At 38.8% G+C, this 16145-nt stretch overlaps 1 protein-coding gene across 1 annotated transcript in view; it reads right to left on the reverse strand.

The window, feature by feature from the left end:
* Positions 1-16145, reverse strand: part of LOC125240601 (WD repeat-containing protein 47) — a 135273-nt gene that overhangs the window by 116423 nt on the left and 2705 nt on the right. Inside the window, exons 2-4 of the mRNA XM_048148561.1 lie at positions 14069-15547; positions 13558-13644; positions 8754-8796 (exon numbers count right to left, since the gene is read on the reverse strand). Of these exons, the coding sequence (XP_048004518.1) occupies positions 8754-8796; positions 13558-13644; positions 14069-15522 (1584 nt within the window). The 5' untranslated portion in view covers positions 15523-15547. The remainder of the gene's footprint in view (positions 1-8753; positions 8797-13557; positions 13645-14068; positions 15548-16145) is intronic.

Below are 16145 nucleotides of genomic sequence, written 5' to 3' on the forward strand. Positions count from 1 at the left end.
CAAGGATTTTATTGCACAACAAAAATTTGACTATTAAGCTATAAAATATATTATACGGTATGAAAAATGCATTTTATTTATGTTTTACAATTATTTCAGTGTGTTTTGCATTTATTTCGTAAAATTTGACTCAGATAAATTGTTATAATTTACAATCTGACAATTACTCTCTACTCGCGCTTGACCGAGGGCGTACGCGAGGCGTCCACCGTTGCCTAGCAACGGAGAGTACAACATAAAAATAAGTACAATTTTAGTTCAATTATTATGATTTATATGCTTTTATGAACGTTGCATTTAATTTATATGCAGTATTTTCGTGTTCGTTTTCGTTCAAAAAGTGTTTGTTACCAAAAACAATGGATTTAATATGAATAATCTGATGTAGATCAAGATACACTACTGGTCGCAAGTCGCAACGCCGCCGGTTGAAGGTTTTGTCTTATGACTGTTTCCTCTGTATTTTTCTCTCAAATGTGATGAAAAACATTGTGTGTAACTCGGGGAGTATGAATATTACTAACTCGAGTCTTTAAATCGCTCCGGCAAGCCGTCGCGATTTAACTTACTCTCGTTAGTAATATTCAACTTTCTCCCCTTGTTGCACAATGTACTATTAGGTATTGTTGGATAAATGTAAATAAGTAGGCACAATGTCATCTTTTTTGCTAGAGATATCCATTTTTAATCGTAGACGACGAAAACGTTTATTGTTCCTATTGTGAACAGTATATAACATCAAAAGTCAGCAATGTCACAGCACATATGCAAACAACTTAACATACTGAAACAGAAGAAGGAAACTTAACACAAAAGGAGTTTAACCTGGACCTAACGAATTTTATGGTAGCGTCAAACATACCATGGATTCAATTAGAAAATGAGAATTTCTGTAACTTCCTTCAAAAGTGCATTGATGGCAAGTATGCAAAAACAACAAGAGTTCCATCGGAGTACAGTATTTACCTAAAATGTTTAATAAGGTTTTCGATTCTATCAGGGATGATATCGCGGATTCGTATATTTACGTAAGTGTTGACGAGACGAAAGATCAACTGGACCAAAATGTGGCCAACGTCATCGTTGGAGCACTCAGAAAGAATAACTCAAGTAAACCACACATAATAGCTTCCAAAGTCCTTGACAGGACTAATCATGCCACTGTTAACAGTTTAGTAATCGAATGAATCGAATCTTTGAAAAATCTTTTTGGAAATGGCAATTACAATGAAAAGGTGGTGTTAGTTTTGTTTGACTGACGGGGCTCCCTATATGGTAAAAGCAGGAAAAACTCTACGGAATTCATTTCCAAATATGATACACGTGACATGTTTGGCCCATGACTTCAACCGTGTTGCTGATACAGTTCGAGGTTTGTATGAGGATGTAAAACAGTTATATTCTAATATGCCATAACCTCCTCGTCCGGTTATAACAAGATGGAATACGTGGATGGAGGCCTGTATTTACTACACGACGTACTTCGATGAAATCAAAAATGTTCTTATCTCGATGACCAGAATACCGCAAAAGTTAGACGGGCTAAATTAGCAATTGCAAAACCTCATCTGAAAAATCATTTGAAATTCATAACTGAAAGCTGCTCAATTTTAGTAAAAGCTACGAAGCAAATGGAGAGTTCTACGCTGACATTGAGTGAGTCGCTACAAGTAGTTAAAACTGTAACAGGCAAATTGTCAAGGGTTAGTCGGCATGAAAAAGGAAAATTAATTTATAAAAAGCATAAAACGTTCCTACACAAAAACAAGGAATTACCAAACATGCAAATAATGGCTGACTTAAACGACAATAAGGAAGTTCGTCTTGATGGAAGCAATGAGAAAAAAAGATTTATGGCCTTATTTTAAGTATGGGGCTATCACATCTGTAGAAGTTGAAAGATCCTTTTCAATATTAAAATGATCCCTTTACACGAAGAAGAAGAAGAATATTAAAATGGATTTTTACAAACCGGCGATCCAGTATGACCCCTAAAAACGTTGAGCGAATTGTAATTATTAATTACGAATCAAAATATATGAGGCAAAAAGTAGAAATGTAAATGTGTGTGTTTCAAATTAATTTGTAAATTGTGTACAATACTAACTTGTATAATACTGTACTAAAACGTGTTTTGTAAATAACATTATTAAATGGGTGAATCAACTTTTTTTTGCCTGTTATTGCCATGGTTACGGTCCCCTGAGTCACGCTGGTTTTATGCAAAATTATGCTACTTAAACTATGCAAACTTGCATTTTTCTGGTGTTAACAAGCCCTTTCCTTAATTTGCCACCTACAAACATGGACTACATGCATGCTTGCATAATTCCAGTTGCATAATTTTGCATAAAACCAGCGTGACTCGGAAGACCGTCACCATGGCAATAACAGGCAAGAAAAAGTTGATTCACCCAAATACATGTCTAGTTATTCGTGTAGGTATGAAATAAAACCTAATATGTAATAAACTATTTCCTTAATATGACCTTTTTATTTATTTTAGTTAAAAAAAACATTGTGTCAACAATATTACAAGTGCAACTGAGAAAAAATAATACTGATTCCTAAAATCAGAAAAAATGTGTCCATCAATTTCTACATTTTATTTTTAACAAAAAAGTACACCGCATCATCACTTACCATCAGGTGTGATCGTGGTCAAACGTCTACCTATTCATACTAAAAAAAAAAAAAAAAGTAGGAAAAATTGAGCAAATGTGTGAGACAACAAACAGAAATATGGTTACAAAACAAAAAAAATTATGAATATTGCATTACGTATGAACACGACGATGACTTCGATTTTCTTTGCACGGGAATTAATGCAAGAAGGATGGTGTGCTTTACGTTAGAGAGGAATTCTGTTTTCCATGTAATTATTGAAACTTGTTATCATTAACAATAAAATTTAATAAAATGTATGTATAAAAAAAATCTAAATACACTCAGTTCAGCCTTGCTTGTCCAATGATGTAAACAAACACTGCTGGAAAACATTATCTCAATTTTCTCTGGAATTACCTCGTGTGTTCATAAGTTTTGAGACGAATTTAAAAAGTTGAATTTGTAATAAGAACATGCCCGCAGCTTGCATCCAGTGTTTCAAATTTTGAATTTGGAACCTTTTAATTTTAAAAAGGATATTTTATTCAATTATTTGTCATTCTTTATCGAGATGGCGGGAAAGAAACAGTTACGGTCAACGGTGATTTCGTTGTATGAAGCCGGTGCAAAACCTATGGAGATTTTCAATCAGATTAAAAGTATTGGAGCTAGTCGCAATTTTGTATATTATACCTTGAACAGGTACAGGGACACCCAATCAATTGCTGATCGACCAAGAACCAGCCGTCCGCGATCGGTAAGGACTCCAGCAAATATTAAATTGATCAGGGAACGACTCCGTCGTAATCCGTGCCGCACACAGAAGAAAATAGCTCTTCAAACTAATATTTCACGTATATCGGTAAACAGAATTCATAAATATGATCTTAAAGTAAAGGCCTACAGTCGGAGAAAAGTTAATTATTTAAATGATCGCCTTCGAAAAATGCAGCGTGTTCGATGTCGGATGCTGCTAAGGACACACGATCCTAAAAAAAAATTGATTCACTGATGAAAAATATTTACAGTTGAAGAAAAATTTAACAGACAAAATAACAAAATCTATGCAAAAAGCTCGAAGGACATCACGGCTAACGTGCGAAACGTCCAACGTACCCATCACCCTGCTAGCGTCATGGTATGGTGGGGCGTTTCGTATGAAGGTGTTACTCCGCTACATTTCTGTCAACAGGGGGTCAAAGTCAAGGCACAAAATTATCAGAATGACATATTAGAGAAAGTTGTAAAGCCCTTATCTACCATCTACTGGAAAAGACTGGATTTTCCAACAAGATTCTGCCCCGTCTCATAAAGCGAAATCTACCCAGTAGGCCTAGCACATGATGGCCGCGGGAGTATGTCGCCGCGAGATAGATGACACGTCTTTGTCTAATTGTATTAATGACATAAGGACAGGTAGTCTATCTCGCGGCGACATACTCCCGCGGCCATCATGTGCTAGGCCTGCAGAAGTGGCTAAAAGACAAATTTACCCAGCTTTATTAGGACTGACGAATGGCCTTCATTTAAACCCGTTGGGTTATGCTTTGTGGACAGAGTTGGAGCTAAGAGCATGCCGAAAAACACATCCGAACCTTCTGTCCCTAATACGCACGCTAGTGAGCGACCCGAAACGAATCCCCATAGAAAAGGTGCGTGCCGCTATTGACGAGTGGCCAGCCCGCTTAAAGGCCTGTATAAAAAAACCGGCCAAGAGCGTGTCGGGCCACGCTCAGTGTAGGGTTCCGTAGTTTTCCGTATTTTTCTCAAAAACTACTGAACCTATTGGGTTGGTAAGAAAGTAATGAGCGATCGATTGAATTCCACATAAAATTTTTGAGAGAGTTCTAGAATCTTCTATGGTCGAAAGTATATAAAGGGCGAGTCGCACAGTTTCTCGTCAGTCATTCACTAGCTGTCGCCGAGCTAATATAAGGAAGAAAATGGACGAATTAAAAGTGCATGTAAGGCATTGCTTACTATATGAATTTCAGTCTGGCCATTCAGCCGCCGAAGCAGTGCGTAATATATGTCAGCGTGTTGCTCCTGAAGTTGTGTCTGAGGCCACGGCGGAACGATGGTTCCAGCGGTTTCGTAGTGGCGACTTTTCATTATCAGATCAACCTAAGTCTGGTCGACCGGTGAAGATTGATGTAGCCAAATTAAAAACCTTAATTGAAGGAGATTCGAGGCTAACGAGTCGTACTCTTGCTACCGAGTTAGGCTGCTCTCATGTCACCATAGAAACACATTTACACGAGTTGGGAAAAAACTACAAATACAGTGTTTGGATACCGCACGAACTTGATAGAGATCAACTAAACCGCCGTGCCGATATCTGCATACAACTTCTGTCTTTTCGCCGCACATTCAACTGGTTGGACCATCTTATCACTGGAGATGAAAAATGGGTCTTATATATAAATCACACACGCAAACGTCAGTGGCTAGCTCCAAACGAAAAAGGAATGGAGGCACCAAAAACAGAGCCTCACCCGAAAAAAGTTATGCTGTCCGTTTGGTGGGATATTCATGGTATTATTCGCTGGGAACTCCTACCAAGTGGAATGACTGTTACCCCATCAGTATACTGTAATCAGCTTGAAAATTTAAACCAAAAAATCTGTCAGAATCGTCCACTGCATGCTAAAGTTTTTTTCTTACACGACAATGCTCGCCAACACATTGCTAAAGCTATTGGAGCTAGGTTGGAAAGTGATACCTCATCCACCGTACTCTCCAGACTTGGCACCTACGGATTACGCATTGTTCAGATCGCTAAGCAATGCCTTGAATGAAAAAAAGTTCGATGATCAAGCCCATCTACGACAGTACATAGCTGAGTTTTTTGAATCTAAACCTAAGAACTTCTTCGCCGATGCTATTCATTCTTTACCAGAACGATGGAGACAAGTAGTAGATAACGAAGGCCGTTGTACTTTTGATAAATGATTAAAATAATAAATTAAATAAAAATTACAATATTTGTTATGATTCGCTCATTACTTTCTTACCAACCCAATATCAAGTTCAAAACAATTTTCCTAGAAAGTATTTATAAAGTTCTACTTTTGTGATTTTTTTCATATTTTTTAAACTTATGGTTCAAAAGTTAGAGGGGGGGGACGCACTTTTTTTTCTTTAAGGAGCGATTATTTCCGAAAATATAAATATTATCAAAAAATGATCTTAGTAAACCGTTATTCATTTTTAAATACCTATCCAACAATATATCACACGTTGGGGTTGAAATGAAAAAAAATATCAGCCCCAACTTTACATGTATGGGGGGTACCCTAATAAAACATTTTTTTCCATTTTTTATTTTTGCACTTTGTTGGCGTGATCGATATACATATAGGTACCAAATTTCAGCTTTCTAGTGCTAACGGTTACTGAGATTATCCGCGGACGGACGGACGGACGGACGGACAGACAGACATGGCGAAACTATAAGGGTTCCTAGTTGACTACGGAACCCTAAAAACGAGGCGGTCATTTCGAGTAAATTTTATTTATTTATTAATTATTTATTGTATATCGATGGTCCTATGTTTGACATATTACAATAAATTGTTTCAGTTTTTTATAGTGTCAGTTTTTTTCTCGTCTCAAGACTTATGAACACACGAGGTACACATTAACCATCACTTAAAATTTTATTATACCTACACTTAAATAATCTCACAAAGTATTGAAATCAATCAAAGAACCACTGAATAATATTTCTAAAACGATTTTCATCAATAATTGTAATTACGAACGGATGACATAAAAAAATCCTGACATTACGAAGTCTAGATTGCCTATGAGTCGTAATGTTGGGATGATAACTTATCGTTATGAACGATCAATATTAACGTTAGAGTTTGTATAGCTTGGAAAAATTGCGTTGATATTATTCGGATTCCGAGGAGGCAAAGAGGACAATGTCGTCGGCGAAGCGAAGGTTTGATAACCTCTTGTCTCCGACGACTATTCCTCTATTCTCCCAGGAAACCGCCAGGCTTTTAAAAACTTCTTCAAGGGTGCTGGTGAATAATTTTGGAGATAGCGGATCACCCTGTTTGACACCTCGCTGTATAGGAAACGACGGGCCGGAGTACTGAAGTTTTATGTCTGCTGTACTATTCCTGTATATGTTTTGAATTAAGCTAATGTATCTGGGGTGGATATTTTGGTTTTGAAGTGCGGTTACTATGGCGGAATGTGTGATGCTATCAAATGCTTTGGTGTAGTCTACGAATGCAAGGTATAAGGGGAGTTTGAATTCCGTAGACTTTTCTATGACCTGGTTGATTGTGTGGAGGTGATCGGTGGTGGAGAACCCTGGACGAAAGCCAGCTTGATTGGGCGGTTGGTGTTGATCGAGTTGCCCGGCAATGCGACGCTCTATAATTTTAATAAATATTTTATATATGTGGGATACAAGACTGATTGGCCGATAGTTTCCTATGTCGGCTTTATCCCCTTTCTTGTGCAAAAGTATAATATTTGAATGAAGCAGTTTTTGAGGTATTTGTCCTGTATTTACTATGGTGTTAAACAATTTTGAAAGAGGAAGTAATAGACTTGTTTTCCCGAAAATCAGTGCTTCTGTGGTGATACCGTCAACTCCAGGGCTTTTGTCGAATTTCATTGTAGACAAGGCTTTGGCCACTTCCTCAGTTGTTATGGGAGAGATAGTTTCGCCGCAGAAGAGTTCCAGGGTGTTGTGTGCGTTAAGTGGGTCTGAGTATAAGGAAGAGTAAAACTTGGTGCATATATTCATTATCTGGTTTCTATCGCCGCATTTCTTGCCGTGTTCATCTTTTAAATTAGTTATCCACGATTTTCCTTTTGTTATCCCATTTTTTGCTGTTCTAAGTGACCTGTTGTTTACTATTGCTGCTGTAACTAAACAAATGAAACCAACACTACGGGGTGGGAGGAGAAATACCATTTTGTGTGTTTATTTCTATTTTATCTTATAAGCATATAAGACACATAAGGTATACATGCCAAGTTTCGTGTTTTCTACTGCGTGGGACTGTAGCTTAAGGAGCCGGACTACCTGCTTATTTAATTACATACAATTTTGCACAGCCATCATGTAATAAAACTCGTATGCGAGTTCTCGCGCCTTCTAAATGGGCCCTAAGGCCTGATTTAGTGCCCATTTAGACGGTACGAGGACTCGCATACGAGTTTCATTACATTGCGGTATTTGATGGCTGTGCCAAATTGTATGTAACTTTACGAGTAACAGCCCGCAAATCCCGCAATGTAACTGAAATCACATGCGAGTTCGCACGCCGTCTAAATCAGGCCTTAGACGACGTGCGAACTCGCATGCGATTTTAGTTACATTGCGTGCTGTTGAGATTACATACAATTTTGCACAGCCATCAAAAACCGCAATGTAATAATAACACTCGTATGCGAGTTCTCGCGCCGTCTAAATGGGTCCTAAGAATGTCCGCAACTTCGCACAGCTCAGGTGAAATTGTGAGCAAAATCCGCAGCACACGACCGCGTCAGATAGTGGCGCTCATTCTAAGTATATTTCGTTTCGTTTTATTCTCTCACTCTCACTAAGCGACATTTACGTAAGTGCTGAATATTCCAAGTTTCATGTTATTTGCCGGAAGTTCCCAAATCAAGGATGATTTACAAAGGATTGACAATCTTCATGCTAAGAATTGTACCTTCATTTGTTAGCGCCACCTATTAAATACTCATAACTGCACTGATGAGGCCTACAAATTTATTTATTTTTCTAAATGTGTAGTGAAGTGATATCATGATATTTAAATAAATTAAGAAAATTTGTTCTTAAAGTAATAAAAAACACGCAAAAATACTGGTGATAATATGATTTTTGCCACTTCTAGGCTGCGAAACAGCGCCATCTAGTTTTAACCATGAACTGTGGGCCATTTCAGGGGAACATTTTTTTGTATGACTGTCAGTCCCAATATATACGTCCTTGCCCAAATATAGATTTAAAAAAAGCTATTCATAATATATTGAATTCCATACTTGCCTGTTCATACTTTCGACTATAGTCTTTCTTTTACTGTGATTTCAAAGAACATGTTTGTTTAAATGATACATTCGCTACGACAAGAAATCATTTTAAGGCTGTGCAAAACAAAATTACTTACGTTTGACTGTTCTCTTACATCCGACTCGTCATTGTCATTTTTCCTGCAAAAAGAGACACATATTCTTGAGAATAGGCTACTAGACTCTTATCGAATTTGGCACAAGAAATTATTGTTTCCTGTAGTATTTGACATAAGAAACCAATTTTTATAGATTTTGGGTACTAAAAGTGTATGGTGGCTACGTATTTTCGATTAAAAATGTGTGTAATATTTATTTTAACTTTGGCCACCGAAAACGCTGTCAGACGTGTAGTGACGTCATAGAACCTAACTTAACTTTATGCCGAGTCAATCACTGACATGATGAACTTTATGCCTCATAACTTAAATGTCAGAAAAATGCTAATGATGTTTTTGACTAATTAATTTAAAGTAAACTTTATAAATGTTTTTTTGTGGTTTTCAAGTCATAATAAAATATGGTAGTATTTTTTTTCGGTTAATTGGACAGTAATAAATAATATAAAATAGACTTTTAAAAAGGGTCAAGTAGCCTATAGCATTGTGAAATCGTATTCAAATACTTAATCTACCTCTATATCCAAAATAATTTACAATGCGTTAATATTGTTACCAATGGTGACTAATCTTACCCATCTGATTTTTAATCTAAAGCGGTTTTAAACTTCCGCATCTCATTTAATATGTACCTTATTATCTGAATGACATATAAGTACTTAAAGAAATTATCAGCCATTCGCAATAGAATGTCTCATCATTCTCATCAATCACAATACCTATTATTTTAGTTAAAATAATTTTGACTTATATCATCTAGTGAAGTCATAAATACTTAAACAAAAGCAAGCGCGCGATGCTAAAGCAAAACATTAGTTCTTTTCTCGGTCGAACGAACTCAACCTCTATGATACGGATTCTAAAACAGAACAGCTAAATTGCACTTTGGTAAATAGTTTTATACCATTCAATTCAGCCTAGCGTTTAGGAACTTTCAAACCCCGAGTTAGCAACAATGCGAACCATTTTAATGCAACTTGCAGTAACGTTATGGGCAATCAATCGAGTCACCCAAGCATCAGTATATTTAAACTGATTGTCATTGGTTAAGCGCGCATTTCAATTCAACGCTTATGTTGCTCATTCTTTAAGAATAGAATTCCAATTTGAAGCAAAAAATTGGCTAAGAGCTAAGACCCAAGTCTAACCATTACTAACAACACAAAATGCGGAAAACGCTACGCTTGTTTGCATAGGCGGTTAGGAGAAATTGGTTCTAAAGCAATTGACTCCTAAATATTCAGAACAAATAGTGTGCTCGTTGTACCGAGAAACCATCACGTGCTCTTTTTGTTACCCTCGACGGGGATCCTAATGCGGTAGTAATAAGATATAATTTCGCTGGAAGACATTGTGAGATGCAACTGTAACGTAAGAGTAACGTGATGCTTCAGCGCATTCTTACCGACACCTACTTATCGCTCTCTTAGTTGTTTTCTGTATAATTGCCGGAAGATTCAACGTACGAATTGTATTAAAACATTCAAATTCAATGACCGGAGTACGAAGCCACGTAGTTCAAGAGTGGACAACATCTAGGCGAGGCACCTGGGGCCTTTATTATCGAACAAATATGTCAAACATCAAAGAACACAGCTTTCGGTAACCACAATTTACGCATCACCGTTGTTCCGTGCACTATACAATGTTGCTGACGTACATCCAAAAAGCCTTAGTCTTGTGGTGGAACTTTTCACCATTATAATAAATGCTGACATTGCTGCCTTAATATTCACAGAACTAATCAATGTTTTGTTGCCCAATATGTAGGTAACTAAATTTCAAAGGCTAGTTTGGAAACACTTTTTCGAGTCGTACCTTGAAATAAGAGTGATTTCTTCCATACTTAAAGAGTAGCTCTGACGAATGTAGATATTTATGGCGAGCCTATCACATTACTGAATTTCTGACATTGCAGTAGAACGGATTACACTTCTTTCGCATAGCAGAAACTTGTAAACAAACAAATAACATTTCGAATGCAGCACCGATAGCATGGTCGCGCGGTAAACTATAAAACATCAGGCTGTCCCTATCGCACTTACAAATAGTGCGAAAGGGACAGCCTGATGTTATATAATTTTCCCCTCGCTAGCTCGGAAACACGTGTTTTGTCCTTTAATACCAGCGGGTAAAAACGCATTTTATCCACTAGTGGGTAAAGTAATTTGACCTTGAATAAAGTCAAATTAACTGCTTTAAAATTGATAAAAGTAGGTGAATCTAGTAATAAAGATGATTTACCACCTGTGGAACTACTGGAAGCAGTGATAAACGCATTTTTTGCGTTGTAGTTTCCTCGCCATAGTGAGGGGAAAAGTTTTGTGTTACACTCGGGTGCAAATGTATTTTACTTCTCGTGTGTTAAAAAACTCGCAAGTTCAGGATTCTATTCTCGAACCACTCGCTTCGCTCGTGGTTCAACTATAGAATCCTTTCACTTGCTCGTTTTTCAATTCCACACTCGGCGTTAAAATACAACTTTGCCCCCTTGTATAACAAATAACTATTATCGCGCGACTATGCTTGCCTGCCTGGATTCACGTATGTCGCTATCTTTTTCAATGTTGTATGCATGTGCATACTCCATTGTATACATGGGTATCTACAATATCTACCTGCCAACCTGCCATTGACCTTTTAAGATACGTAATACATAATCTTCTAAATATATAAAAGAAGAAGCTGACTGACTGACTGACTGACATATCAACGCACAGCCGAAACCGCTGATCCTAGAGATTTCAAATTTGGCACGTAGGTTCCTTATGTAGTGTAGAGGAGCACTAAGAAAGGATTTTCCAAAATTCACCTCCTAAGGGGGTCAAATGGGGGTTCAAAGTTTGTATGGGGAAACAAGATTAGTTTGACTATTTTATTCGAAACTTCACAGGAAGATTCCTTAAGACATATGACTGAATACGTGTTTCAGGTTTTTTGAAAATTTAACCCCTAAAAGGGTGAAAAGGAGGTGATAAAGTCAAAAAATCAATATGGGTATCGTTTTTATGGTTTATCGGGTCGCTGATCACGATAAATACAACGTTTTTAAAATCTAACGAGGCGGAAGTGAAATACCTTCTCCCCTGTTGTGGTGCAATGGGGTTTAAATATCAAAAATATATATAAAAGAAGATATTAACTGACTGACTGACATATCAACGCACAGCCGAAACCGCTGGCCCTAAGAGATGTCAAATTTGGCACATAGGTTCCTTATATAGTGTAGAGGAGCACTAAGAAAGGATTTTTCAAAATTCGCCTCCTAAGGGGCTCAAATGGGGGTTTGGGGGTTCAAAGTTTGTATGGGGAAACAAGATTAGTTTGACTATTTTATACGAAACTTCACAGGAGGATTCCTAAAGACATATGACTAAATACATGTTTCAGGTTTTTTGAAAATTTGACCCCTAAAGGGGTGCAAAGGGGGTAAAGTCAAAAACACAATATGGGTATCGTTTTTATGGTTTATCGAGTCGCTGATCACGATAAATACAACGATTTTAAAATCTAATGAGGTGGAAAAAAAATTTTCTCCCCTGTTGTAGTGCAATAGGGTTAAAATATCCAAAATAGCCATAAGAGGAGCACTAAGAAAGGATTTTTCAAAGTTCACCTCCTAGCATGATAATTTGACAGGGGCAAGGACAGGGACAGGGATAGGGACAGGGACAGGAACGGGATAGGGTTACGGTTAGGGATAGGGATAGGGATAGAAATAGGAATAGGGGACGGGGATAGGGATAGGGGAGGGACGGGGATAGGGATAGGGATAGAAATAGGGATAGGAATAGGGGACAGAGACGGGGATAGGGATAGGGGAGGGACGGGGATAGGGATAGGGATAGAAATAGGGGACGGGGACGGGGATAGGGATAGGGATAGGTATAGATAGGGATAGGGATAGAAATAGGGATAGGAATAGGGGACGGGGATAGGGATAGGGATAGAAATAGGAATAGGGGACGGGGACGGGGATAGAGATAGGGACGGGGATAAGAATAGGGATTGGGGTCGGAATAATCGGTCGGCAATCGATATCTAGGCAGTGTAAAATGCAGGTGGCTCAGTGGTAAGGGATTAGTACGTAGGCATCGGCGAGTATCCTGCATCCGTGATAACTATTATATTCAATGTGCTGTAAGAAGATCGTTGTTTGCTTGCCTTTTATATGTTTACGTTTGCAATAAGTATAAGCAAAATGGAAAAAATTGTAAGCGATAATGCAAGGAAGTACTTTTTACCCTACCGACCATAGCGTCGAGATACTGGCTATGTGGGTTGTATGAAGTTTCCCCAGTATAAATATTTATATAGGTAAAATACATACATATTCGTACCTACTACCTACGCTGTGGTCGCTGTGTAACAATTCTACAATCATTGCAAGAATTTCTTTTAAAACAATAGTAATATGTGTAAGGTACAGTCAGCCAAAAAGCAGTGTAAGGTTCTTGGCTGACCGTACAGCAAATAGATCAGTTACAATGGCCCCCCAGTCGAGAATTGCCCCGCTTTACCTTAATCGGAATAATCGCGGACAGATGTACCTACAAAGAAACCTACGGATCCAAATGAAAATCTTATTTTTTGTAAACGTTTCAATAAGAATACTTTTATTACGCGGGCGAAGCCGCGGGTAAAAGCTAGTTAATGTATAAACAAAAGAAGAACGAAATGAACATTCGCGTGCGATATACGACTTTTCTAAAATTATCACTCATATGACGCACAGTCGCATGCTTCTATAGAATAGGTACTCAACTCATGAGTCAGTAGTTACCTCATGTGTTGCTGGTCCGGCTTGCCGGGGCCGCCCGGTGGGCACTTCGCCCCGGGAGGCTGCCCTGGAGAATCACCTTGTTCCATGCTGGAAAGTGATAAATTATAATTAATTTATTGCTAATAGTGAATGAATATCACTTCACCTGACGCCATCAGTTCTAATCGACATGTTTCTAAAATAAGATTTTTGAATTAATCTTTGGAATTACTCAGTATCTCCATGACACCATTATAGGAGGAAAATAACTGTCGAAAGTCTCACTTTCGGTGGGAGTATGTAAGAAATTTAATAACTTTATGTTAATATCCATGTTCTGTATATTAAATTTATTAAAATATGTAGGCTTTTTACTAACTTAACGAGCATGCGAGAGATGATAGATAGAAATGAGTCTAGGTTGCTTGAAGTTTTTAATCTTAGGTACAAAAAATAACTAGGAAAACTACAGAGAAAAAGTAAATTTGTCTATTAATTCTATTATCCAATAGAAAATGTCGAGGCAACTTACCCTTTTTGTCTCGCGTCTGTTGAGCAAAGATTTCGGAGATAATCGTCGCATTCCCGCTGCTTCTGAATCTGATACTCTTTGAGCAGTTCTCGTCTAAAGTCTCCCTCCATCGCGGGCAACAGCGCCGACTCGGGCTGTTGCGGTGTTCGCTCCGCCAGAGACGAGCGTTCGGTCGACGCTGCGGTGGTCGATATAGACGTCGAGGCCGAGTAGTCCTGCCCTCTGTGTTCAGGCGTCGTCGCGTTTGAAGCACCCACGCTATTTCCTTCATTCGTTTTTCCTTCTCCGATCGGCTTCAATTTCTCCTCTATCGGTTTCAAAGTATCATCCAAGTTGTCGAAAATGCTACCGCCATTATTATTGTCAAACAATCGATCGACGGAGGTGTTCATCAGTTTGCTGCCTTTTATTCCTGTCAGATGAAAGCCAGCGAAACACGACGAAGACGGGCCGTAGTCGATAGCGGACAGGGCCATAACGGCCGGGTGGCGCGGCGCCCCGTCGGGCAGCGGGCGCAGCGAGCGCGTCATGGCGTCGGCGGCCGAACGTGGCCTCCTAAACGGCATCGCCAAATGCGGGAACGTTCGGGGCTTAATCGGCGTCACTAACATGTGCTCCGTCCACGACGTATGCAGCGACGGACGCTCCAATTTCTCCACATCAACATTCAGCATTCGTTGTTCGAAAGGCACGCTGAACGTTTCCGCCGGTATCGATTGTAGCCACGAAAGCAAACTCAAATCAGACTCGTCGAATCCCGAACCGTCCAGTAACCTGGAAAAATTTACTTCGTTCGACTGCGCCTCCTTAGACCCTGTAGCCTTGGCCTGGCAATAATTAACGCAGGACTCGTACAATATACCCTTAATTAGCAGTTGCATGAGTCGATCGTTCTTCGCACATTTAGATACGGTGCCGCTAGACTTCTTGTCGCACGGCAAAAATTGTTCTACTAGAGGATAAACCTCACGGAAGCACTGGACGCGAGCGTTGCTCGGATTCCATTTCTTAAATTGTGCGTGATCTGTAATGCTAGGTAAAGTTAAAAGTAAACATAAATTTGAGTATTCTTCTTTAGAGGGCGCTAGTTTTTCTAAATCGCTCAGCACTTTGACGACCTCGTCGACAATGTTTTCGACATTATTGTAGGCTTTTATTTCTGATCGTATGCAAAGTAGTTCTATGTATTTATGTCTGAGGATGGCGTAATTGAATTTGTCCGCTTCGAAAGCTTTGAGAGCGCTGAGGGGTTGGATGAACTCGAGCACGTCGTCCCACTGGCCGTCGAGGATGAGTTGCCGCAGGAAGAGGACGTCGTCGGCGAAGTTGCCATTGATGACGCCGGTCTCGCGCTCCAACGACAGCTGCGTGATGTGCAGGTCCCGGTTGTGCAGGAACTCCAGCGACAGCCGCACCACGTCGTCCTCGCGCAGGTTCAGGTGCGTCGACCCCATCTTACCTCCAAGCTTTATTTAAACTCTACAACAAGACAAATATATGCTCAAAATTCAATCGGACAAAGCTCGCTGCTTACATTACTTTGCTGCGCTAAAAATTGGACGCATAGTTTCATCTCAAATATTGAACTGACCCAAGTCTAAACGATGACAACAAAAAGAGTGCCTACTATCGCGGAACGAATTATGATTAGGACTAACTAAATAATGACAATGAAAAACAGTTATTTTGGAATACTCAGAATAATGAATGTTTCACATTTATAATATATCGAAAATAAACTATCTCAATTTAACTGCAGCTAAGTAAATATTGAAAATATCAGGTTTTTAACACTTACTTTTCAATACTCTACAGATATGGTAAAGCCTGTATGGGTCCTAACCAAACTACATATTTAATTGGTTCATTGCACTAGTAAAAGTACCTAACTACTACTTGAATGAGTTGTTCATGAGCAATCTGATATTAATCAGTATGGCAAAGCATTAAAAAGTGGTTAACGTTGTGCAACGAGGGATGTATACAAATACTGTTATTTAGTTGTCATGGCAACCAAACATGCGGCAATCGTTAACGTAATCTATACGACTGTATGGTGTATTGTATGTATAAAGAA

The sequence above is a fragment of the Leguminivora glycinivorella genome, chromosome Z (assembly GCF_023078275.1).
Source record: "Leguminivora glycinivorella isolate SPB_JAAS2020 chromosome Z, LegGlyc_1.1, whole genome shotgun sequence".
In the NCBI taxonomy this organism is placed as follows: Eukaryota; Metazoa; Arthropoda; class Insecta; order Lepidoptera; family Tortricidae; genus Leguminivora; species Leguminivora glycinivorella.